The 24,821-nt window shown below is 37.5% G+C and overlaps 1 protein-coding gene across 1 annotated transcript in view; it reads left to right on the top strand.

Annotated features, from left to right (window-relative positions):
• Positions 1 to 2,981: 2,981 nt before the first annotated feature.
• Positions 2,982 to 24,821, top strand: part of LOC133765106 (alpha-fetoprotein-like) — a 54,931-nt gene continuing 33,091 nt past the window's right edge. The window contains 10 exon segments of the mRNA XM_062198694.1: positions 2,982 to 3,176; positions 5,053 to 5,104; positions 5,244 to 5,338; positions 5,341 to 5,378; positions 6,641 to 6,852; positions 9,114 to 9,246; positions 13,201 to 13,298; positions 15,457 to 15,586; positions 22,682 to 22,896; positions 24,452 to 24,584. Coding sequence (XP_062054678.1) covers positions 3,092 to 3,176; positions 5,053 to 5,104; positions 5,244 to 5,338; positions 5,341 to 5,378; positions 6,641 to 6,852; positions 9,114 to 9,246; positions 13,201 to 13,298; positions 15,457 to 15,586; positions 22,682 to 22,896; positions 24,452 to 24,584 — 1,191 coding nt within the window. The 5' untranslated portion in view covers positions 2,982 to 3,091.

Here is a 24,821-nt window from a genome sequence, read left to right as displayed (position 1 = left end):
GAAAACTTCTAAATGTTCTTATCATAAATATTTTGAAATCCTTATCTTGCATTTCTTCCATCTCATCATCTTCATAATCTTGTCTTGGGGTGTCTTGTTCATTTGGGGTCATCATAATGTCTTCCTTGTTCTTGTTCCCTCATTTTCTGCGTTTGTTGCTTGGCATTGTGGAGATATTCTTCAGATTCTTCTTCCCTCGCTGTGGTGTTTTTTTCTTGTTATACTATGACTTTATTAAGTGGACTGTCTGCTTTTGATGGAGCCTTAGAGACTTGAGATGGGTATGGCCAGAGAGCTCTGTTTGGTTCTTCAGGGTTAAGGGTGTGCCAAAGGTGACACTCCCAGGTTAGGCGTGGTAAATCTCTCTCTCTCTCTCTCTTTTCTTTTCTTTTTTGATTCAGAAGGGAAGTAATTCCACACAGCTGAGCGGAATGGAATTGAAGGTAGTCAGCTTCTGATCTCTGGCTCCTGTGGGTATAACATTTGCCTGCTCTTTCCCAAAGACCACACAGGGAATCTGTGCTGCCCTCAGTGTGACCTCAAATTCTCCTACAGTCTCCCACTGAGTTGCCAAGGTTACTGAATTGTAGCGTCTCTGGAGAGCACTCACGTGAACTCTGTGAGTTCTCTCACCCACTGTCTCTTTTTTGACAGTCTCAGTTCTTTAGCTCCACACATTCACTAGGTCCTAATCTCCTGTTATTTCACACCCCCCTCCCCCAGAGTCAGGTTTTTCTGCTTGGCTGAGGGCAGGCGCAGCCCTGAGGTCGCACAGCTTTTATGTATGTCCAAAATGGCACCTGCTCTTTGTCTTGCTCACCTTTGAGAGGAGAGCAGAGAGAGAGAAACTCATGTCTGTACTGGTCCCTTTTTTTCCTCTCTCCTCTAGTTAGCCTGGTGAACTTTCCCCTATGGGGCTTCAAGCCTTGTTCCCTCTAGGCTCCTCCTGCTTTTCTGCTCGTGTCTTGGGCTACTGAGGTTCGGCTCACCTCGTGTTCCAGCGCTGGTGCATTGATTCTGCTGCTGGTGTCCTGAGCCGTGGGCTCCCACACCCTTCACGCAGGTCCACCGTGAATCACTAGTTCCGGAAGAGTTTCCTCTGCTGTTTCTTCCCCTACTCTTCCTTGAACCTGCAGTATCTCCACTTTTATTAAACTGTCTCTTCCCGGACTATCAGTGTGCTCCCTTCCTATTCTGCCATCGTGCTGCTTCCCATCTTTTTTATTTTCAAGAATCCACTACTATATGAACTTGTCTCTGAGAGCAGAGTTCCCACTGAAAGTTAATTTTGAGGTTTTTTTTTTTTTAAGGAGGAATTAGTTTAGCATACACTTAGCAGTATTTTTCTTCAGTGTCAACTCCTATCCATTGATAGTGGCTGTCCTGTAGCATTATGCTATGAGAAAGCTGTGTCTAGGATCAGAGAGAAGCACAGTGATCCATCAGTAATGTCTCTACTAGCAGATATCAGATAGTCTGGTAGCATTCATCTGAAGTTTGCCAAAGGATTGGATTAGACTAGTTTAACAGTTCATTTCTGATAGTTCCAGGAAGTTTAGGATAAAGTTTCAAAAGAACAGCTCTAGGATACACCACAGAAGAATGGAGTATTATGACTCCACACAGGGTAATGGAATGTGGCCAAAGGTTTCCCTTGCTGACCTCAGTTTTCTGTCACATTCTCTTCCATAAGCTGATGTGTCCCAAATATATATCATAATAGGATTTTTTGGTTGTTTTTCAGGCAAATATGCCTATCTTACTTATGATATATGCCATATATATACATATATACATATATATATTTGCTTAGGAAGTCAGAAATGAGAATATGTTGGTAGCATATTGAAGTAATAGGACCTAAATATGATCTGATCCAGATTTTTCCTTTATAAATGAAGAAACTGAGGACAGGAATAGTTAAAGTAATAACCAGTACTCTCCCATTTCCAATATTTTGATTTTACATATATCTTAAATGTTCTGCCTAATCAGTAATTACTTTCTTCCTGACCTAGATCCAAGAGCTAGATGACTGACAAAGCGTGGGTGGGGAGGGATAGCTGACTAATTTTCAGAATTCAATTTTTATTTTATTTTATTTTTAAAAATTATTTAGTCATTTGAAAGGCAGAGAAAGTTACAGAGAGAGATGGGAAGAAAAAGAGAGAGAGATATTCCATCTGTTGGTTCACTCTCCTAATAGCCACAATGGCCAGGGCTGGGCCAGGCTGGAACCAGAAGCCCAGAACTCCATCTGAATCTTTCACAGGGTATCAGGGACTCAAGTGCTCCCATGCACAACAGCAGGGAAGCTGGATTATAAGTGGAGCAGCCAGCACTCAAACCACTGCTTACATGGGACACACTTGTTGTAGGCAATGGCTTGACCTGCTGTAGCACAACGCCAGTCCCAAACTTAGCTCTTTATACTTGCGTGGTGTGGAACTTAGAAGCCAGACAGACTTGAATTTTTGTATGTGAGTCCATGAGCAATTTCAACGAGCCTAAATCAGAGTTTCTCCCTCAAGAAGTGATAGTATGTGTATTGCTACATACATTAAAGTCTTTATAAATACAAGGACAATAGTAAGCACTCAATTAATTGGGTCCCAATCTCCTGGGCTTGCTCCCAATACTTGTGTGCTTAGCTCCCACTTTCTTTAGGAACACAGAAATATGTCCAACATTGGAACCTGGGCCCAGATCATTTATTTGATCTGAACTTCCCCCCTGCCACTTCAGAACTTTGTACATGTCAATAAGCATTTCCAGGAATGAAATATTGCAGACCAGTATTTATCAAAAGGGTTTATTGATTAGTTATTACAAGGCCTGCATGTTGCAATCTTGAGAGAGCAAGTAGATTGACATGACTTGTTTAAAAATCCAGCATTTGTTAATGAATGTAATCAATAATATTTCTTCATTGTCATCAGTTTCTTCAGTTTTGTAGGGATCAGAGTAGCCTGGTAAAAATATTCACCAGAAAAGGTTAATTGTTAATAGTGATTACTTGAAAAGAATATAAAGATATTCTGGATTTTTGTCAGACAATAGGGCTCTTTCCCATAAAGCTTCATCTGAAATAATGAAGATGGTCAAGCCTATGTATTTTGTTGTTTTCTTCAGCTGCATTAAATGTCAGACTCTTCAGAGAAGGTTACTAGATGCAGGTAGGAAATGCTACTTACAATCAATGTTTGTACATTCCCTGTTTAAGGACGAGGTAGCTGGGACATGATAATTTCTAAAATGTGTATGGGAAGGCTTCTCCTTCTCAGTGCTGTCATTGTCAATAGAGTCACTGGAAATTGCTAGACATTAATGTGTGGAATGAATACAGAAAGCGATCTAATATGTGAGGGTGACACATGCAGGAATAACTCACTTTAGCTTAATTCTCTCTGTAGGTGAGAAAATGTTACATTTCAAACTCTACTTGAAATTGAGAGAGCAATTTTAGAGAAACAGCAAGAATAATAGCATCAATGGTATTATGAGCTACATTTTTCATGACTGACAAGCATTATGTGCCTGGCACTAGGCTCAGGGCTTCACAGAGATGCTTTTGTGCAATTCTAACAACCACCCAATATAGTAGACCTTATTTAAATGGAGACAAAGTGACTCTGAGAGCAGAAGCTATTTCCCCAAGGTTTCATTAAATACCTGAGGTAGAAGGTGAAACCAAAATAATTGTCTCCAAACCTATACTTACTTTAATGTAGTGAATAATTATGGTTTCTTTATTTAGTGGAGAAGAGTGTAAACAAGCAAAGTATTGCTTTCAATAGAGAACATGAGTATGTGTATGTGGTGAGTGGGGGTGAGGAAGAAGATGGAGGTGACTAATGAATCCACAGTATCTGAGATTCTGTGTTTGCCAAATTAAGCCCGGCAAGGAGTTAACATCTATGTTTTTGTTCCCCATGCTAAGTTTTAATTTTGGGTGTGTTAGTAACTTCTCATGTCAAGAGTCGAGTAATCAAAACATTGTTTAATTCGGAAACGTCAATACATATGTGTGTGGTTTATTTGTAGACCAACGATAGATTTCAACTACACAATCTATTTAAGCATAAATAAGTTGTTCACAAAATGCAGTTTAGATACCAAGGAAAGGGGTGGATTTTTGAAATAGCGGTTATGGTACTCCCTGGGAGGCCTGTATCCCTTATCGGAGTTCCGGGTTTCAGTCCTGGATCTGCTTCTGCTAATGGGCATGCTGGCAGGCAGCAGGTGATGACTCAAATAACGTGCATCCTTGCCATCTGTGTGGAACATGGGGATTGAATTCCTGGCTCCCAGCTCCTGACTTTGGACTGGCCCAGTCCAGGCTGTTGCAGGCATTTTGAGAGTAAACTAGAAGACGAAGATCTTTCTCCATCTGTCCATGTGTGTCTTTCTCTTGGTCTTTCAAGTAAATAAAATAAAATACTTGAAAATATAAGTGAAGGTATAGTCTGGCAAATTGTTCCAATTTACTGTGGTTAATAAAATATATCTAGAAATTTATGAGTGAATGAATATAGATTACAGAATTGTGAAGAGGGATTTCGAATTGGAAAATTTCCTCTGATGCAGATATGTGGGCTGCTATGACAAGATATCCCTAAACTGGCTATCTTATAAATAACAGATTTATTCATCACAATTTTGGAAACTGAGAAGCCCAAGATCAAAGTGCTAGTGGATTCAGGGTCTGGTGAGAGCCCTTACTGTTGGTATCTGGTATGAACCTACTCTCTGGTCCTTAGACAATGTTTCCATGCTATTCCACACGCAGTGCAGGGATGCATAAGTTCTCTTGGGTCTCTTTTAAAAGGGCACTAATTTCACTCATGAGGACTCTACCCTCATGTTCTATTAGAAGGTCTCACTCTTAATATTATCATTTGATTTTAGCCAAGAGGCCAAAAAATGGACACTCCTAACACTATCACCTCAGGAGTTAGGATTTCAAGCATTCAGATCTAAGCTCATCAGCTTTGGGGTTAGGGATACAAGCTGTCAGATCACAGCAGCCAATAAAATTTCATTGTTTTTCAGCCATGCAGCATAATGCTACCCAGAATTATCATCAGGAGAACTTAAGAGACATGTGAGTTCTACCAAAATTCTTTTATTTTTGAAAACACATTAATTATGTCTGGGGAGAATGCGGCAATGGTACAATGATGAGTGATGGAGGAAAGGGGTTGAATGCTACTTTCAACACACTCATGGATCTTGCGTTTCAGCACCAGCATTATGGTCGCTCAGTTTCTTCAGAAAGCAATGTATGAAGAAGTACAGACTGTAGCTAGAGAGTTGCTGGGTCTTGCAGAGAAGTGTAAGAGTCACATGAGTCACTGTCCCCATGTGCTCATCAACTGGTAGGTGAATCATATTCTGCCTTTTTCTCTCTTTTAAACAAGATTGCAGCCAAAAGAGGTTATTATGAAGGGGGCTGGTTGAATAATTAGGCAAAGGTTTGTAAGAAATGGATATGTAGATGAGTCACACCCAAGATTTAATCTCTGTAGGTTTATAAATCTACATTTGATCAGTCCATCTCTGGGAAACCAGGCTCAGAGAAACATACTCTGAAGAAAATGAAGTATAGCCCAAATGCTACTTGGCTAATTGATATCAATTGCTCTGTCTCTATCTTTGGAATATCTTGGCTAATGGCATCCTCATAGAAAGGTTCCTGGGAAATTGAAGTAGTAATTTCAAAAAGTTTCTTAGCTAATATGTAAAGGAGAAATAAGTGAATATTATTATGGGATCCTTTTCCAGTTTGTAGAAAATCTCGGGAATTATTTATTATTTCTTTATAAAATGTTATGTCTTGTGATTAGCAAATTCCACAAAAATTCTTGCTAAACACTAACATATTCTTATAAGGTGTATATTCTTGGATTCATTATTCTTATGCTTAATAATTTTAATGCATGTGAATCATTTTTTACTTATATATTTTTAAAATTTTATTTTTTGGAGGTGAAAAGAGTCTCATTAGACTCATATTTTAAGGAAAGTATTTCTGCCTGTCTCACTTATTTTATGATTCCCACTCATTTCCATTTCAAAAGATGACCTTTAATATTGGCCTTATCCCCCAAATCTGAAAACAAATGTCATTTGAGAGTCATTCCACACATTTACTGCCACTGAAAGGTATTTGAAAACTAACTAAATTATTATATTTCCACTTGAAAATTTGACAATGGATACACATTGCCTCAGAGTTCAATTCTTAAAATAAGTTCCTATGGAAACCAAACTGAAAACAATTAGGAAGCAAGAAGAGCAAATCACCATCTATTTCTTGGTGGGTAGTTCTCATTAAAAATATCTTTCCCAGGACTCTATGGCATATGCTTATTTGTTTCAGTAGCTCTCCATGGCACAAAAATGAAGCAGTTGCATAGGAAAGGAGAGAATAATAAATTTGACTAGGTAAATGTCTAGAATGTGGAAATTTGGACTTAAAAACCTAAGACTTACTCAAATGAGCTGTGTTAGGGACTGCTGAATTAAAAGTTTAACATTATGTAATCAATTGTCTTTCTTTACAATAATTTCTTACTTCTTGTATTAGGAAATGTTTCATCAGAACACTTTCCCTTTAACTTATCATTGCTTCCTATAGATGACTACTTTCCTAGAGTATATATGTAACAACCCAGGAATGCTTGTCAAACATGGGTCTTCCCACTGTTGCAATACAAGTAACACAGCAAGGCACAAGTGCTTCCTGTCCTATAAAAAATATGATGCTGAATACAGTGATATATTCCAAATTCCAAATGCGGAGTGTGTCTGTAAGATGGACAAAGAGAATCATGTGTCAGTGAAGGACAGGTAAGCCATTTCTTTGTGCCATTGTCTTCTAAAATGAGTGTTTTCTTATTTTGAAGCCAGACTTTTTTTTTCCCCTATAAAAGCCTCAGAGAACACAATGCTTTATTACATGGAATTAAAGTGAAAAGTTGTGCTATAATTTTTTTTCTCCTTAAGAATGACAATTACATTTAATTGAACCAACAAAGTGGGGACATGCCTGTGCATTGAAACAGATTAAAAATGACTAGGACTTGTAAAGGAGGCATCTCCTTAAGTATTGGATTAGGCAGAGCAGCAGCAAATATACTGAAAGGTACAGTGGAGTAGGCAGTTAACTAGGACAAGCAAGATAAACAGAGTATTGAAAATACAGGGTCCTTATGACTACAGGAACCTTTTGGGGTTCCCTCAGAAAGAGTTGATTCTATGCCTGTCATGATCCTCCCAGTCCTGACTGGTCCTGGTCCACGGGGAAAATTGAAGAGAAGGGAGCTGACACTCCCTGCATTTAGCTTTTGCTTATAGTATCCTAAGGAATGATGAAAGGTTTAATTATTACTCTGCAGCCTTAATGGACTGCTCTAACACCTGGAATTCATCTTTTTTCCAGCTCAGCTCAACTTGCAACAATTCTCCTCCAAAAGATTGCTCAGGAATTCAAGATGTTGGAGCCATACCATCTGGAGCTTGAGTTTCCAAAGTCACCATGAAACAAAGAGAAGAGGGAATTGTGGGAAGAAATTAGTAACCAGAGCTAGAAGTGGAATGTGGCATGTTCTTTCATGCTTTACTGGTTAGGATTCTGTTACTTGTTTTTAATCTAACGGCAAAGGAGGCTGGGAAGAGTCTTCCTGTGATGTGGGAAGAGTCTTCCTGTTATGCAGGAAGAGACAATAGATTTGTCTGGGCACAGAGCTATTTCTGTCTGCCATGTCAACTGCTGTTGGTTCTATATGCCTGTGTAGGCCGGCACCACGGCTCAATAGGCTAATCCTCTGCCTATGGCGCCAGCACCCTGGGTTCTAGTCCAGGTCAGGGTGCCAGATTCTGTCCCGGTTGCCCCTCTTCCAGTCCAGCTCTCAGCTCTCCGCTGTGGCCCAGGAGTGCAGTGGAGGATGGCCCAAGTCCTTGGGCCCTGCACCTGCATGGGAGACCAGGAGAAGCACCTGGCTCCTGGCTTCAGATCAGCACGGTGCGCCGGCCGTAGTGGCCATTGGAGGGTGAACCAACGGTAAAGGAAGACCTTTCTCTCTGTCTCTCTCTCTCACTGTCCACTCTGCCTGTCAAAAAATTTTTTAAAAATAGAAAAATATATGCCTGTGTAGGGGCACAGGGTTTAAGAAAGCTTTGCAGATTATGAAGAGATATGATGAAAGATGAGAGGCAAACCTGGTGCCCAAACTCTATACTGAATGCGAGGAGCCATTTAGAGAAGCCTATAAAGGCAGGGAATTTAGTAACAAACCAAACAATTGAATGACACATCTTGGAGGACAGTGACATTAACTTTCCTAGTCTAGAAAGAACTTGTAGATGATCTTGAGACTCTTCTCCACTCACCAACACTTTTAAATTTATTTCTTCTGTTCCAGTATACAGTTCTGAGTTTACAATTCAGCTTGGCCTGTTGAGCTATCCAATGCACACTTCCTATAAATATATGCAAGGTTTAAATTGCTGATTTTCATTTTCTTCCAGCCTAGAAGTCACCTTTGGCCATCCTATGGGCACTCAGAGGATGTCTAATGAATCACATAGTGATCTGTCACAGTGCATGGTTGGTGCGTTTAAGTAGAGCGCCACCTCATCTAAATCACCATGAAATTCTAAGTTTCAGGTCAACAAAGTAAAATGAATCTTAAGTTTTTAAGAAATAGTACCAACATATATTCTTTTTTTTTTAAATTTTTTGACAGGCAGAGTGGACAGTGAGAGAGACAGAGAGGAGGGAAGGTCTTCCTTTTTCCGTTGGTTCACCTCACAATGGCTGCTGCGGCTGGCACACCATGCTGATATGAAGCCAGGAGCCAGGTGCCTCTCCTGGTCTCCCATGGGGTGCAGAGCCCAAGGACTTGGGCCATCCTCCACTGCACTCCTGGGCCACAGCAGAGAGCTGGCCTGGAAGAGGAGCGACTGGGACAGAATCTGGTGCCCCGACAGGGAATAGAACCCAGTGTGCCGGTGCCGCAGGTGGAGGATTAGCCTATTGAGCAGCAGCTCCGGCCAAGCATATATTCTTGAATTCTAAATTGCACAACTTTGTGTTTGTCAAATTACAGGTACAGTTTTGAAATTTCTAGAACATATCCATTCTTGTATGGACCCACTCTCCTGACCATGTCTGCTTGCTATGAAACAGCTGTTCAGTCATGTTGCCAAGAAGAAAATAAGACCAAATGCCTCCAGATAAAGGTACAATATTCATATGCTAATCATTATTTAGGGCCCTGCTATGCAAAGTGTGGACTGCGGACCAGAAGTACAAGTGTCATCTGGCAACTTAACTGAAATACAGAATCCAAAATTCTTCTGCAGATCTATGAAATATGAGGGACTTCATGGGAAAATGGAATTAAAAGCTAAGCTTTTCATGTTAAAATTTTGAACTCTACAAATAGATTTTTAATAATATGCATCTTCCATGAACTTTTTGAAGAGCTCTTGTGGACCTCATTTTGACAAAATACTCAGAGAGTTTATATAGTCATTACAATTTTAGAAGCATGGTCTAGCATAGATTTTACCAAACAATAAATTTTTTAATATTCAAGTTCCTATTGGTGCATAATAAAACACCCCAAAATTTAGTGACTCCAAGCAATGAAAACCATTCTATTATCTCAAGATTTCTGTGTGTCAGGAATTCAAGAAGGGTTCATGCAGTTGTTTCTGATTCAGGATCTTTTTGTGATTGTGGGGGCCAATGGCTGAATCTGGGACTCTGGAGGCTGAAACGTGGACCATGTTTTCAACCTCTCTTCCCTCTTACGTATTCTTAGAATCTGCCCATATGGTGCCTCTAAGTGGGCTAGTTTGGGCTTCTGCACAGTTTAATAGAGCATAGGTGGACTACTTCATGTGGTTCAAGGCTCCATGCAGATAATATAGTGGATAAAGCTGAAGTTACTTGGCCTTTTTTAGTTCAGCCAAAGAAATCACTTCTTCCATGCCTTTTAGATTGAAACATCATAAAACCTCACCAGTTTGAAAGGGACAATATTTATGCTTTATCTCTTGATGGGAGGATTTTCAAAATCTCCTTCTAAGAAGAGCATGGGGTTAGGAGATACTGTAGCCACTCTGTAAAATACCATCAGATGCACAATTCTAACCATGTAGCCCTTTCTCTTTTATTGAATAACTATAAATCAACCATATAAGTACTTTTTTGCATGCTCTATAAAGATTCTAAATCAACAAAAATACTGATGGTGATGTCAGATTTTCCAAATGTAATGCTGAAAATTATTGGTAGTTTGATAATTATTTTGGTGAATTTCTCAAGGCTGAAGGTGCTGCCACTTTTTCCTTGCTGTCTTCTTTGATCATTCCAGTAAGAAGTTCATCTTATCTTCCTCTAAACTTCAGTATAATTTTACATGTTACTTGTATTGAGTTCCTCATTGTCTATCAGAAACTAAATAATGTATCTGACGAGTTTCTGGCATACTCTAAGGACTCAATAATTCTAGTTATCTTCATTAAAACTACTTATATTATATGTTTATAGATATACCTTCCTCTCCTTTCTTCCCCTGGTAAACTTCATTTTTTTTTTTTAGAAGCCAATTTCTAAGCTGAATTCTGAAGCAGAACAGTCCTTTTTAAAAATGATGATTTCATATTAATTAAAAGCTAAAAGCTAGTGATCAGGCATAGCCTTAAATCTTATTCCTTAGCTTTTGTGAAGATTTTTTTTTCCTGGAGATGAACATTTAGGTAATTTGTACTTAATATTTTGTTACAAACTTTTCTTAATATTAACCTTTTTTAGTGGACATTTTTCCTAAATCTTTAACATGCTCCTATAATTTAGGCATAAGCAGATACTTATAAGTCAACTGAGAGTTCTTCCTCCTTTCTCACTTGGTGAGCTCACATGTCGCTGCTGTTAAGATATCTATTCCTGGGACTGGTTTTGTGGCATAGCAGGTAAAGCTGTAGCCTACAGTGCCAGCACCCCATATGGGAGCTGGTTTGAGTCTTGGCTGCTCCACTTCCAATCCAGCTCTCTGCTATAGCCTGGGAAAGCAGTAGAAGATGGCCCAAGTCCTTGGGCACCTGCACATGCATGGGAGACCTGGGAGAATCTCCTGGCTCCTGGCTCCAGATTGGCCCAGCTCTGGCCTTTGCTGCTATTTGGGGAGTAAACCAGCAGATGGAACACCTCTCCCTTTCTGCCTCTGCCTCTGACTCTATGTAACTCTGCCTTTCAAATAATAATAAATAAATCTTTTTTTTAAAAAAAGTGTCTGTTCCTGGTAGTTCTTACTTGTTTCCCAGAAAACCACACAATCAATTGTGTAAACATTGGTCTGTGATCAGTGAATGAGATGTTTGAGAAAATGCCTTGCAAACTGTTTTGTGAATAAGTGAATAAGCCTTCTTATATTTGATTTAGAATGAGTGTGATGGAATAATAAGGATAATGATAACTATAAGGATAATGATAACTATTATGAAAGGATAATGATAACTATTATGAAATACAATTAAATTATCTTTAATGTTTATTATATTGTTGCTATGCTAGTTTCATGATTTGAATATTACCTTTGTGTACATTTTCTACTTACTCTATTTGAAAATACCACTGTGAGGTATAGTTACACATATGGTAATAAAATGATTTCAGTGAAAATATAAAGCTGTTTAGAAATTTTAAAATATCACATATTCCTACCAAACAAGGACACCGATTTTGATACAGTTCCTTTGATTAATTTTTCTATTCTCGATTTCATTTTATATATGATTATGATCATGTTGAGTATATAATTTTGATTAGAGATTTAAGTATATTAGCTATTTATTAGAAGTTAAGTCTGAATACCACAATCCTGCTGTTGAATGATTTTGTCTTCAAAGTTTTGCTGTCATAACCAAATATACATTTTTTGCATAACTAAGCTTTAATTTATTTAGAAAACTTTATGACAGAGTTTTTTTTATAGAGTACTATTTTAGTAGTAGTTTTGCCATTAATTCACATAGTACAACACATTAAAGACAGAGAGCCTACATGGGGAGTAGGTGTACTGTGACTCCTGTTGTCAATTTAACAATTGACACTCTTATTTATGACATCAGTAATCACCCAAGGCTCTTGTCCTGAGCTGCCAAGGCTATGGAAGCCTCTTGAGTTCACCAACTCCAGTCTTATTTAGACAAGGTCATAGTCAAAGTGGAAGCTCTCTCCTCCCTTCACAGAAAGGTACCTCCTTCTTTGATGACCTGTTCATTCTACTGGGATCTCACATGCAGAGATCTTTCATCTAGGTGTTTTTTTTTTTTTTTGCCAGAGTGTCTTGGCTTTCCATGCCTGAAATACTCTCATGGGCTCTTCAGCCAGATCCAAATGCCTTAAGGGCTGATTCTGAGGCCAGAGTGCTGTTTAGGACATCTGTCATTCTATGAGTCTGCTGTGTATCTCACTTCCCATGTTGGATCGTTCTCTCCCTTTTTAAGTCTATCAATTAGTATTAGCAGACACTAGTCTTGTTTATGTGATCTCTTTGACTCTTAGTCCTATCATTATGATCAATTATGAACTGAAACTGATCACTTTGACTAGTGAGATGGCATTGGTCCATGCCACCTTGATGGAATTGTATTGGAATCCCTGGCACGTTTCTAACTACCATTAGGGGTAAGTCAGAGTGAGCATGTGCCAAACTGTACATCTGCCCCTCTCTTATTCCCACTCTTATGATAGAGTTTTAGAACTAGAAACCCCTGGATAAAGAATATGAACATTTGGGGTGTGGAGGAACTCATTATTACTGAAATATTACAAAACTGGAATATAAATTTTAGATAAGTAGCATGGGATGTGTCCGAGAGACAGGGTTAGTAATTTGGATAAAAGTGAAATATAATTGTAAAATAATTGTACTTACTGAAATATAGTGTGATGGCTTTCTGGGCTTTCATTAGCTCACTTTCTTGTTCTCACTTGTATTTGAAATGTTTTAAGTGATCTCTGGAAAGCAAGGTGTTGTTTTGCATTTTGGCTTCTTTTGAAGCGGTTTAGTTGAAGACTCTGTAATGCTGAGGAAGGACATAACTTTTACTTTTCTCTCCTTTGCTAAGGGTGTGATTAACTCTATTACTACCATATTTCTTTGTTGCTTTTCTAATTTACAGCTAGAACCCATCAGAAAATATGTTAAAGAAATGTCTTTGAGGCATCATTATCTATGTGAAATCAAGGCGAAATTCAACTACACAGTAGCAAAAGCAGTGTAAGTTACTTGTTTAGATTTTGTGGATTTGTTGCTATTGGGTTATTCCTTTTGACTAAGCCTGTTTGAAAGTCATTTATTCCTTATTTAACCATTTCTATCAACATAAACCTGGATTTTTTATACATACTTGCTGTACCACCATGTTTATAGCAGCCCAATTCACAACAGCTAAGATACAGGATCAACACAGATGTTCAATTGATGACTGGATAAAGAAAATGTGGTACATATACATGATGGAGTACTACTCAGCCATAAAAAGAAATGAAATCCTGTCTGCTGCAACAAAGTGGATGCAATTGGAGACCGTTGTACTCAGTGAAGTAAAGTAAATCAGACCCAGAAGGACAAATATTATGTTTTCTTTGATTTGTGGTAACTGATATACAGAGTACAAAAAAATGTACTGTTTAAGAGTGAAATGACATCTGGAGATTTGATTCTTGCTTATAGCCCTTGTCATTTCTGAGGAATAGTTTTTCTACTTGCAACATGTTGTATTCTTTATTTAGCAGAGGTTTAAGCTTGTAATTATAAGTAAACTGAAAGTATGTCATTGCAAAAATGGAAAGAAAAACAATGAAGGAGGAGTGAGGATGGGAGCAAAGGAGGGATGGTGGGAAGTATTAGTATGTTTTTAAAACTATATAAATGAAATACTTGAAATCTGTTCCCTTCATAGAAATAAAAAAGTAAATATAAAACAAAGTAAACATACAAACAAAACCCAAATAGGGCAGGGAGAGAGCTGTGGATGGCATTGCACAATTTTCAACTTCCCCCTTTATTTCCTGCCTCAATTTCTTCCATGTGCTCAAATCCCTTAGAACTTCTTGGGTGCACAAAGACACAGGACATTGAGTTGGAGGCACTATGAACTTTCCCACATCCTCTAGACTGCCCTGCCTTGCAAATCCCCCCTACTTCTTATGTGGGCCCTTTGGCTCAATCTGGAAACCTAATTAATACAAGGGCTGATAAAAAGAGAAAAGCATAAAAGCTTAACTAAATTAACATGTACATAGAAATTTTCATAGGACAGTGAAGTTCAAAACAATGATCATGTCCAAAACAATGTCCAAAACAATGTTCATGATACTTTTATACTTTTCAGACAAAGAGCCTAAACTTTGTGAAAGAGGAACAGGACAGATGGATCTCTGAACATGAGTAGTAAATTCTGGGAATTAAGAGATATGGGAAGAGGTAGCAAGTGGAAGATTAGGGTTACTTCGCAGAACTTATTTATTTAGATTCATTGCAGCCCCAATTATCTTTGGTGATCAAAGCTGTTTTCTGGCCTTGATATATGAAAGGGATCTATTGCTAAGAATCTTTGTGATTTGCTGCATGTAGCAAAAGGCAGGCCAATGACCCCTTCTGAAGTTACAGCTCTTCAAGGAATTTCCACTTGAAATAATCAATATATCAGTTCTGCATGTTTTGAGATGCCAGGTCCTTACCGCTTTCAATAATAAAGGCTGGAGGACAAAATGTATTCTTTTCTCCTGAAGATTGGTTTTGGCCCAACATCTTATAAAAGAAGAAAGGGAATGAAGTTTTTGGAGGCGTGGGTGGAGGAGCATTTGCAGTTACTCAGCCTACCTCCTTCCTGGCTGGGACTGCATTTCTGCCCAAGTAGATCTTAATGACATGAGGTTTTCTTCAACTACCTTGTACCCCAATTGAAGACAATGTTAGGCTGCCTAGAGGCTCAGTTCTGTTTGCAGAGAAGGACCACTGTCTCTATTTGCAGAAAATTTCAGGGATGTAACTCAATTGTTGACAGAAACAGAAAAGACTCATGTTCTGATACTTTCTGTATTTACGATGAAGAGGTTTACCTAGAAATCTCAGGTCAGATAAATTTCCAAGTCTAGTCAGCTTGCATTTCATCACCTATCTAAGCAATTCAACTTCTTCCAGTAATAATTTAAACAATAAAAATTATCATGAATTGTTCTTTTTGTGACTTAGGTCTTTGTGTGGCTCTGGGTGCTACCTTTGGAGAAATAGAAAGCATTTGTAGTACATGCTCTTCACACCACATTTGCAGATGTGTTCCTATTCTTTTCATTACTCAGGGAACTAGAACTAATTTTAGAAAGCATTGAGTCTAAAATACTGTTTAAAATGTACTTATTTTCCTTTTCAGGGAATTGGTTCTGCTGACTAAAAAACAACCTAAAGCTAACTTTTCTGAAATTGCCAAACTCAACATGGACGTCAAAAATCTGCATGAGATCTGTTGTGAAGGAAATACAGTAGCATGCGCACTTGGCAGGGTGAGACTCTCTCTTTTCTTAACAGTGACTAGTGCCATTAGAAAGCTTGTAAATCTCAAATACTAGTAAAGATAACAGGGTAAATAATGATTCCGAAAATGTAGTGACCATTTATTTCACCATATTACAAGTAGGCTGATGTCTCCCCTCTTATCTTTTCCCAACTCATGTGATCATTTTTCCTCCCTCTCTCCTTCCCTCCCTTCTCCTTTCTTATTTCACTTTATTCCTTTATTCTTTAAGCTTTTAGAGCTGGTCTCTAACTTCAGTCCAAATTAGGGCTACATTTCATTCATCTTTCAGCCTTGCACAAGTCCTAGAGCTGTGATCTGCACCATTAGGACACATCAGCTAGGTGGGAAGGGGAAGCAAGCAAGGCTGAAGAAGCAATATCAACAGGCCCAGGGGCAGGGGCAGTGCAGGACTCTCTGGCCCCACCTCAAATGTGAAGTTTAAAAGTCCAGAGAAGGAGGGAAAAAAGGGAATCAGCAACAAAAGTTCATAAGGCTTCAGTAAATCACAAGTCACATTGCTATTCATTATATACATTTGGAAGTTGAATAATTGTCATGTTAAAAAAAATAATTCCATGGAGAGACTCATGACTCCTTTGGCCAATGACCCCTGACCCCAACCATTGTAATCTTATTACATGACAGATTAAAGGATGTAGGTAACAATAGCAATTAAAGTAGAAAATCATGGGCTAGAACACTTAGTGGAATCCTTAGAATCTTACATCCTCAAATCTCTCCTTGGCTGGGGCAGAGTTACAGTCAGAACACAGTTTTTCTTCGCCAGGCATTGGGATTGTTATGGGTGGGTCAGTGCCTCATTCAGCTTTATCGCTTAGGAAGGTGTAGCTGACACTGCCAATTCTGTCCTGGAGACAGACAATTGGGACTTTTCCCTTGAATTACTTTGTTTTATAGCAAAAGATTCAACTGGTGTGACAGGAATACTATCCTGCATACTTGAAATCAATGTTGGCTTCTAGAATCTTACTTGCCTTTGTCAAAACTAGGTGAATTTGAGGGGGATACAAATTGAACTTTGGGGTCTGATAGAATTCATCCCAATAAAACAAAACACAAATCTCCTAATAAAACAAAACACAAAATACATAAGCAAAACCTGTGTCAAAGCAGTATCCCTGGAACTGCTCCCATTCTAGTCTGGACTGTGGCAGGAATGCCAACCAAATCTGTAGCTACGCAGTTGTGTTGTTGAGAGTTCACAAACAATATTAAATAACTCAAGGTTGTCCTGGAAGTTCTGCCTTGATACAGACCATAATGGAAACAGGCTTAATGTTTATGTGTTAAGAGGGTTTTGATTCTATTTTAGAAGATTCTTTTTTGCTTTTAATTAGGATAGATTATTTAAAAGTATTTTGGAAGTATTATTATTTATCTATTTATATATTATTTGGAATGCAGAGAGGAAGAATCAAAGAGACACAGAGAAAGAGATCTTCCATCTACTGGTTTACTTCCCAGATGGTTACAACAGGTCAGGGTCATTCTGAAGCCAGGAGCCAGGAACTTTATCTTGGATTCCCACATAGGTTGCTGGGTCCCAAGTAGGTGGGACATCTTCCAGTATTTTCCCAGACACATTAGCAGGAAGCCTTATGGAAGCTGAGTAGCTTAAACTTGAAACAGGACTCATATAAGAGCTGGTGTAGCAGGACTTGAAACAGGACTCATATGGGAGTCAGTGTTGCAAGCAGCAGCCTAGCTCACTGTGCCACACACCAGCCGCAGGGTGGATTCCAAATTAGTAAATGTTCTTTTGCCATTTCTGGATTATCAACTGATTTATGTCCATTGACTTACTCACTCATGAATTTTATTAAAAGATTAAAAAAGTATAGCCATCTTTTTATAGTCCTCAAGTCAATCTCATTTTACTGTATCTCTAGACTGGAGAAATATATGTTTATATATATTGAGATTTTTGTATTTATGACTAGACATGAGATTGATCAACAGCTTTCTTTTTTGGCAGATACTTTTCAAATGTTGGTTTCACTTATGTTAACTTCTTGAATCAGATTTTTTTTTCCTTTTAAATTACTTAAAATAATTCAAATAGTATGCAGATGATCTTTTTTTTGTGAAAGTTGGGACTAGTCCATTAAATTGAAACTGGGATGGTCATAAAAACTGGTATATTAGCTTTTTTTTTTTTTTTTTTTTTTTGGCTGTGGGTCAATTTCAGTGTTTTCCCAGTGGATCCTCCTGTGGTCAAGGATTCTATACTTACGAATTCATCTGTTTTCCCAAATTTATCTGTAACCCCAAATCAGTACTCATAGCACCTTTGTGGCCACTTGCAGACTTGTGCATGCTCAGAGTAGTGAAAAATCTGAGCTGCTGAACATACGCAGTCCCAGCTGAGGGCAAACAGGACTGTGGTCTGCCTTCCTGCTTCAGCATTTAGACTGCAAAGAAGGGTCCTGTGTACGGGTTACTTAATGACTTTTTTTGAATTTTTGTGTTATTAATTGGTGATTTTGCTATTTAAAGTGTCCCCAAAGCATAACGATGAAGCACTACCTAGTGTTCCTAAGCACAGGAAGGCTGTGATGTGCTTATGGAGAAAAAAATTCTGTATTAGATAAGCTTTGTTCATGCATGAGTTATAGGGGTGTTGGTTTACGAATTCCATGTAAGTGAGTGAACGGCATATATTAAATAATGTGTTTTTAAATAGAAACCCACATAAAACAAAATGTGTCTTGCTTGGCTGATAAAAAAACACTGTGACTAAAGGCTTGTGGGACCCTGTATTACCACCTTCAGGGGCAGTGATTCACTATGCACTAATTGAGTGTTACATCTATCATGAATAAGAAGAATTAACTGTACTTGTTTTTGGTCAGGTGTTGTAATAGCCACGTTTCTAAAAAAAAAAAAAATCTGCTTCCTTCGCATGTTCTCATTTAGGTGCATATGGTTCTATCTGATTTTTTTTTATAATTAAAAACATCAACCATGTAATTATGCCTCTTTTTGCTCATGTATTTATTTAATTAATTAGCTCTGCAAAAAGGCTATTTAAATTATTGATCTTCTTCAATACAATGTTCTTGTGCTTGCTTATTGGGTTTCTGATTTTATTTTATTATTTCTCTCCTTAGGTTTGTTAATTGCTTTTAACTCAGTTGGTTTGCTTGGTTTATTTACATTCATTTTTTCATCACTGTTAACAAAAATTATTTCACTTGATCACTTATTTCATACAATATAATTATTTCTTATTTTTATGTTGATTTAAGTCTCTTTTGATTAGAGTATTTCAATACTCTCAGGAATGGAGTATTCATTGTATACAATAGAATTGCATGTCTTAGAAGCTTTTTATGTTTGTTGGTGTTCATCATAGTACACCATGTTCTTTGTAAGAGTACATCTTCTCACAAAGTTATATTTAGAATGGATATTAATTTTAATATTAAGTGATATAAATTAATACAGCTTGATTTTTTTTAAAGATTTGTTTATTTACTTGAAAGTCAGAGAGAGGAAGAGACAAAGAGGGAGGAATCTTCCATCCTCTAGTTCACTTTCCACATGGCTGCAACAGTGGGGGCTGGGTCAGGCTGAAGCCAGGAGCCAGAAGCTTCTTCTAGGTCTCCCACATGCTTGCAGGGGTGCGAGTGCTTGGACCATCTTTCCTGCTTTTCCCAGGCCATTAGCAGGGAGTTGGACTGACAGTATAGCAGCTGGGATGTGAATGAGTGCCCATATGGAATGCAGCACCAGCCTCAAGACCAACATACTAAGATTGTATAATAATTGTTACGGCATTAGCTTTTAAAAATGCCTTTTGTATGCAAAACACTACTCACTCTACACATTTCAATTCTTTCCAATATTTTTATTTATTATACGTTAAAAAGCATTAAATTGTTTATAATTAACAATAACTGTACATATTTATGGGAGTACAATGTGACATTTAAATACATGTATACATTGTGTACTTATCAAGTTAGGATAATCAACATTTCCCTCTCTTTGTCATTTCCTTTATTAGTTTAGCTGTAGAGCTCTCCTCTTCTACTTGCTTAGAAAATATATAATAAGTTATTGTGTACCATAGTCACTCCCTCATGCTGTAAAACTCTAGGCATTTATTTCTTCTGTTCAACTGTGATATGTTATTTACTATCCAACCTCACTCCATCCCTTGTATCCCTCCTAGTCTCTAGGAATCATTATTTTATGTTCCAATTGAATTTTTTATCTTTCATATATGAAGGACATAATATTTGTCATTCTGTCTGTGGTTTATTTTGATTAACATAATGTCCTCTGGTTTCATCCATTTTGCTTTAAATCACAAGGTTTCATTCTTGTTTGTGGCTATTATTCCACTGTGTAAGTTTACATTTTGTTTGCTTATTTGGTGATGGACACCTTGATTGATTCTGTATCTTGGGCTGTTGTTAAATATGGTGGCTCAGGTATCTCTTATATAAAACATCATTTCTGTTGAGTATATACCCTGGAGTGGTATTTGTGGATCATATGGCAGTTTTATTTCTAGTTTTTTTAAAGAATCTCCATATTGTTTTCCACAGTGGCAGTACTAATTTAAATCCCCACTATCAGTGTACAAGTTTCCCTTTCTCAATATTCTCATAATATTTGTTACTTTTTTCTCTTTTGATCATTTTTTTCAGTAAGCACTTTTTCCAGCATTTACCCTGTGACAGGCTCTGGTTTTTTTTTTTTTTTTTTTTTTTTTTTTTTTTTTTTTTTTTTTTACTTCTTAGTATTAATTCACATAATTCCTACACTCTTAGGATGTATTATTTAATCACCATCTTGTAGAATAGGAAATTGAGGTACAAGAAGCAAAGTAACCTGCCTGAAATCAAAGCTATAAAGTAGCAAAGTCAAGATTAAAACCAAGGATCTGACTTTAGAGTTTCAAATCTCAACCACTGCACTCTTACTTTTCCAGTGATGACCACAAAGGTTCTGGTAGAAAACAGAACATTTATATAGTTACAGTTTATTTCATCAATTTCATTTCTTCTATTAGCCTTTAAAATTGATATTTTAAAAAATTATTATTTATTTGAAAGGTAGAGTTACTGAGAGAGAGGGAGAGACACAGATGTGCACACACACACACACAGCAGGAAAGAGAGGGAGGGCAGTAGAGAGAGAGAGAGAATTTTTCTATCTGCTGGTCCAATTCCCAATGGCTGCAAGAGCCAAGCCTGTTCTATACAGAAGTCCAGAGCAAGGTACTCCATCCAGGTTTCCCATGTGGGTGGCAGGGGCACTTGGGCCATCTTCCACTGCTTTCCCAGGTGCATTATCAGGGAGCTGGATCAGAAGTGGAACAGCTGGGACTTGAACCAGCACTCATATGGGATACCAGTTTGATCCACTATGCCATACCACTTGACCCCAAAATTGGTGTTCTTGACAGATCTGCTTGGGCCTTTTCCTTTCTTTCATTTTGCACACTCTCAGAAATGGCTAGTCATTCAACATGAATTCATGCTCTTTCCTCTTCCATAGTCCAGAGATGTTGCTGGGCTGTGAACCACTTAAGTGGGCCACCTAACCAAGTTCTGGTGGAAAGTGGTTTATTCTATTTCTGCATCTCAGCCTTAAAAATCTCCTGGGCTGTCTATTACAATCTTGAACCCCTGGCTTAATTTTAATGCTGAAGACAATATTGGAAGTTCACCAGTTGAAGGTGACAAATTGCCTCTTGATTCCTGCAACTACTGCCTGGAAGAGATGTGCCTTTCCTCCCCATTAGGACTTTCTCGAGAGAGAAATAAATCTGAGTCTGTTGAGTGACTGAGACCATGTTTGTTGCTTAGCCTAGGCACACGCTTTCCCTTAGTCCAATGCTGGCCCCATAATGTAGCTTCAACTCATCCTTCTCAGATTTAGCCCTTCACCCTTTTCTTCTTTCCAGAGCCTTCAAGTATACCCCAACCTACAAAGAAGAAACCTCCAGGTGATGCCTTGCAGATGATTTGATCTATATACTACACTCTGTTTTCCAACAGTGAACACTTTGGCTTCCATTCTGAGCCACCTTGTTCAAGTTTGTTCTTTTTACTGAATATCAATTTCCATGGCTTATGGTAGTATTAAGGCAGTCTCCTATACCACTCTATATTTTTATCACTCCCCTTTGCTTCTAACTTTATTATTATTTACTACAATCTTTTCCATTATACATTTCAGTAGTTCTTAAATCTATCCAATCACTGATTTGGTTCACAACACATCAGCTATCGACTCAATTTTCTCAATGACATCCAAATATGTTAATACAGTTTCCCAAACATACCATGATTTATTACCTCTCAGATTCTTTATATATAAATACAAATAATTGTAGAATACCTTTCCTCTTTCAAACCAACTTCCATTTGTCTTTCAGGCACAAGTCATTCAAGACTTCCACTGTGATCCTTGTCCAGTCTGCATTGCTAATCTCTCTTTTTTTCTTCTAAAGCACCATGTGTATATTTTCCTTACAACTTCTATTATAATGCATTCTGATTGTCCTTGTTTAATTATTTGACTCTGTGACTAGATTTTGAGTTCCTTTTTTAATGCTTTTAAATTTTTATTAATATAAAGAGAATGAATATCATAGGCACATATACACACATCCATTCCCAATTATTTGTGTTTATAAGTAAATATACAAGGGAAATAGTAATTTATAGTGTATATAGTAAATAAACCAATTGTGATGTGGTTCAGGGAAAAAATGCCTCCTAAAGTAGGATCCCAAAATAAGAACAACAATGGAAAGACAAACAAATCATTTGTATTTTGTTTGGCTAAGCATGGCAACAATAATATGGTTCCTCTCCCCTTTTCTTTAAAAGATGTTAAAAGAGTCTGTGACATTTGAAAAAAGTCAAGTAGAGAAGTTTCCATTTTTAAAGTGAATCACTAAAAATAACCTTTTCAGTCTTTCACCTTGCCAAGGATAAAGCAATACACAGTGACAAGTTTTTCCTCCAGTTTTCTGCTAATAACAATAAAGATCAGAATGAAGTCATCAAAAATAACTGCTGCATTTCTTGTTTTATAGACTCAGCTTATGAACTATATGTGCTCTAAACAGACTATCCTATCCAGCAAGATCACTCGGTGCTGTGAACAGCCAGTGCCATTCCGAGGGAAATGCATCATCATCTCAGAAAATGATGACAAACCTGACCTTTTGCCCCTGCCACTCAGCAGGTTCACAGAAGACCAATTTGTATGCAAAGAATTCACTGACAAGCAAGAGGACTTTCTACAAGAGTAATGGCGCTTTCTGTAAAGTCGTAGTGGTGGAATATGTATGCATGAACTCTTGGGTGGGGGGAGGTTGCACACTTGAATAATGACAGGTGCAGCCAGTGAGGGAACAGAGTGTCTGGGTAGGAAGTGTGGCCAGGAGGAGAGGCACTGTGCGTTCCAGTGTTGGCAGCCAATGCTCAGTGTCAGTCATGTTGCTGTATGGGAATACGGAATATGGGTTTTGGGTGATTGTGTCCCTTGCATTTGAAGAGAAGTAGAAATCTCTTAATTTGTAAATATTGACAACTAGTGTAGGAATTTTTAAACACAATGATGTTTGTAAGCTTTGTCCTAGAGGACTTAGAGATGAGCAAGAGCTTCAGCTTGGTATATACCTGGTCAGTTCCTCTGTTCTAATTAATTTAATATCTACTATCAATCCCATGGTGTAGCACTTAATGCTTAACAAATTGGGTGTTGGCAGCCCTAGTGTGCCATCAGAAGTGTATGAAGGATCTTCAAATAGCTCATGGAAAATAGGTGTTATGAAAAAAATCTGTGTATGGATTTCAAAATGTTTTGTAATAAAATAAACTTTTAATTTCACTTTCTATGACTATTTTGAAGAATCCTCACATACTAATTTGTGCAAAAAAACTTACTGATTTCAATATATAATATTGAGATAATATTGCTGTGTGATTGAAATAATTCCAGCAAAAGATGAGAACTTGAGTTTTCCTCAAAATTCTTTGTAGAATGATCTTAGCTATGTTTCTCAAATTTATGGGATATTGGTTGATAAAAGTGAATGCACTATCTGAACTCACTTATTATGAATTCTTAAACTCACATTTACTACTGAAAAATAGGTATAGATCTTAATGAGTCTTTTGAGTGCTAAATGAACACATGAGTCTAGGATTGGGAGACTTGAGTTCCAGGCCTGGTTTTGATGTGAATATACTGTAGAATGTGGGTCAAGTCTTTTGATTGCCCTAGGTTTTTGTGTTCTAACTGTTAACTGAGGCAGTAAGATCAGATATCTTCAAGGGTTCCTTCTATAGTCCTATGATTGATTTGAAAATATTCTACAGTCTACATTTTTCTTTCTTATGACCTTGAAGAATGCATAGATTATGAATGGACTGATCACATTTGAAAGCTTATTTGAAAAATGGGGTAGATGTTGATTTTATACCTGGTTAATATCATTCTAGAAAACAATTGTAATATTTAGACAACGAACTTTCAAGGTTCATTAGAAAAAATATATGTCTACTCAAACACCTGAAATTAATTTCTAGTAAAAGTAAGCATAGTCTCAAAGCTGGAAGTGGTCAGTTAATCAGGATATTTTAGGTGCAAGTTTTCGATCTGCCATTCACTACTATGTAGTTACTTTGTATAAATTATGTGATTTTATCACTTTTATCTCCTTATCTCAAAATGTAGGCAGTACCCAAAGTTTCCAGATTCTTTAGTTAAAAGTCTGTAGTTATTGTTGATTTTCAAAGCAAACCTCATTGTCTCCGAATTTTGCTCTTTACCTTCTAATATGTTTCATATGATACAGGTTTCTTTATGAATATTCAAGAAGACATCCAGAATTGGCAGTTCCAGTGATTTTAAGAGTGAATATAGTTTATGAAAATTTATTGGGAAACTGTTGTAAATTAGAAAACCCTCTGGAGTGTTATAGCTATGGGGTAAATTCATTTTTTAAAAGTTCTTATAATAAATAACTACAAATATAGGTGAAGTCCTAGTGTTGTTAGTGGCACCACACTTTTATAAGATGATGTTGCATGTTCATGCTGATTTTAAGCAATAGAAAAGAAATATGATTTCCATCTGAATCAAAAGGCATATCATAAGATTCTGAATGAGTCACTGCCTTGTAGGTTCTGTGTTTCATGAAAACTCTGCAATTTCCTCTTTAAAGT

This window comes from Lepus europaeus, chromosome 8 (genome assembly GCF_033115175.1).
Source record: "Lepus europaeus isolate LE1 chromosome 8, mLepTim1.pri, whole genome shotgun sequence".
Taxonomy (NCBI): Eukaryota; Metazoa; Chordata; class Mammalia; order Lagomorpha; family Leporidae; genus Lepus; species Lepus europaeus.
Note: the sequence above shows the minus strand (reverse complement) of the source record. Positions and strands in the feature narration are given on the sequence as shown.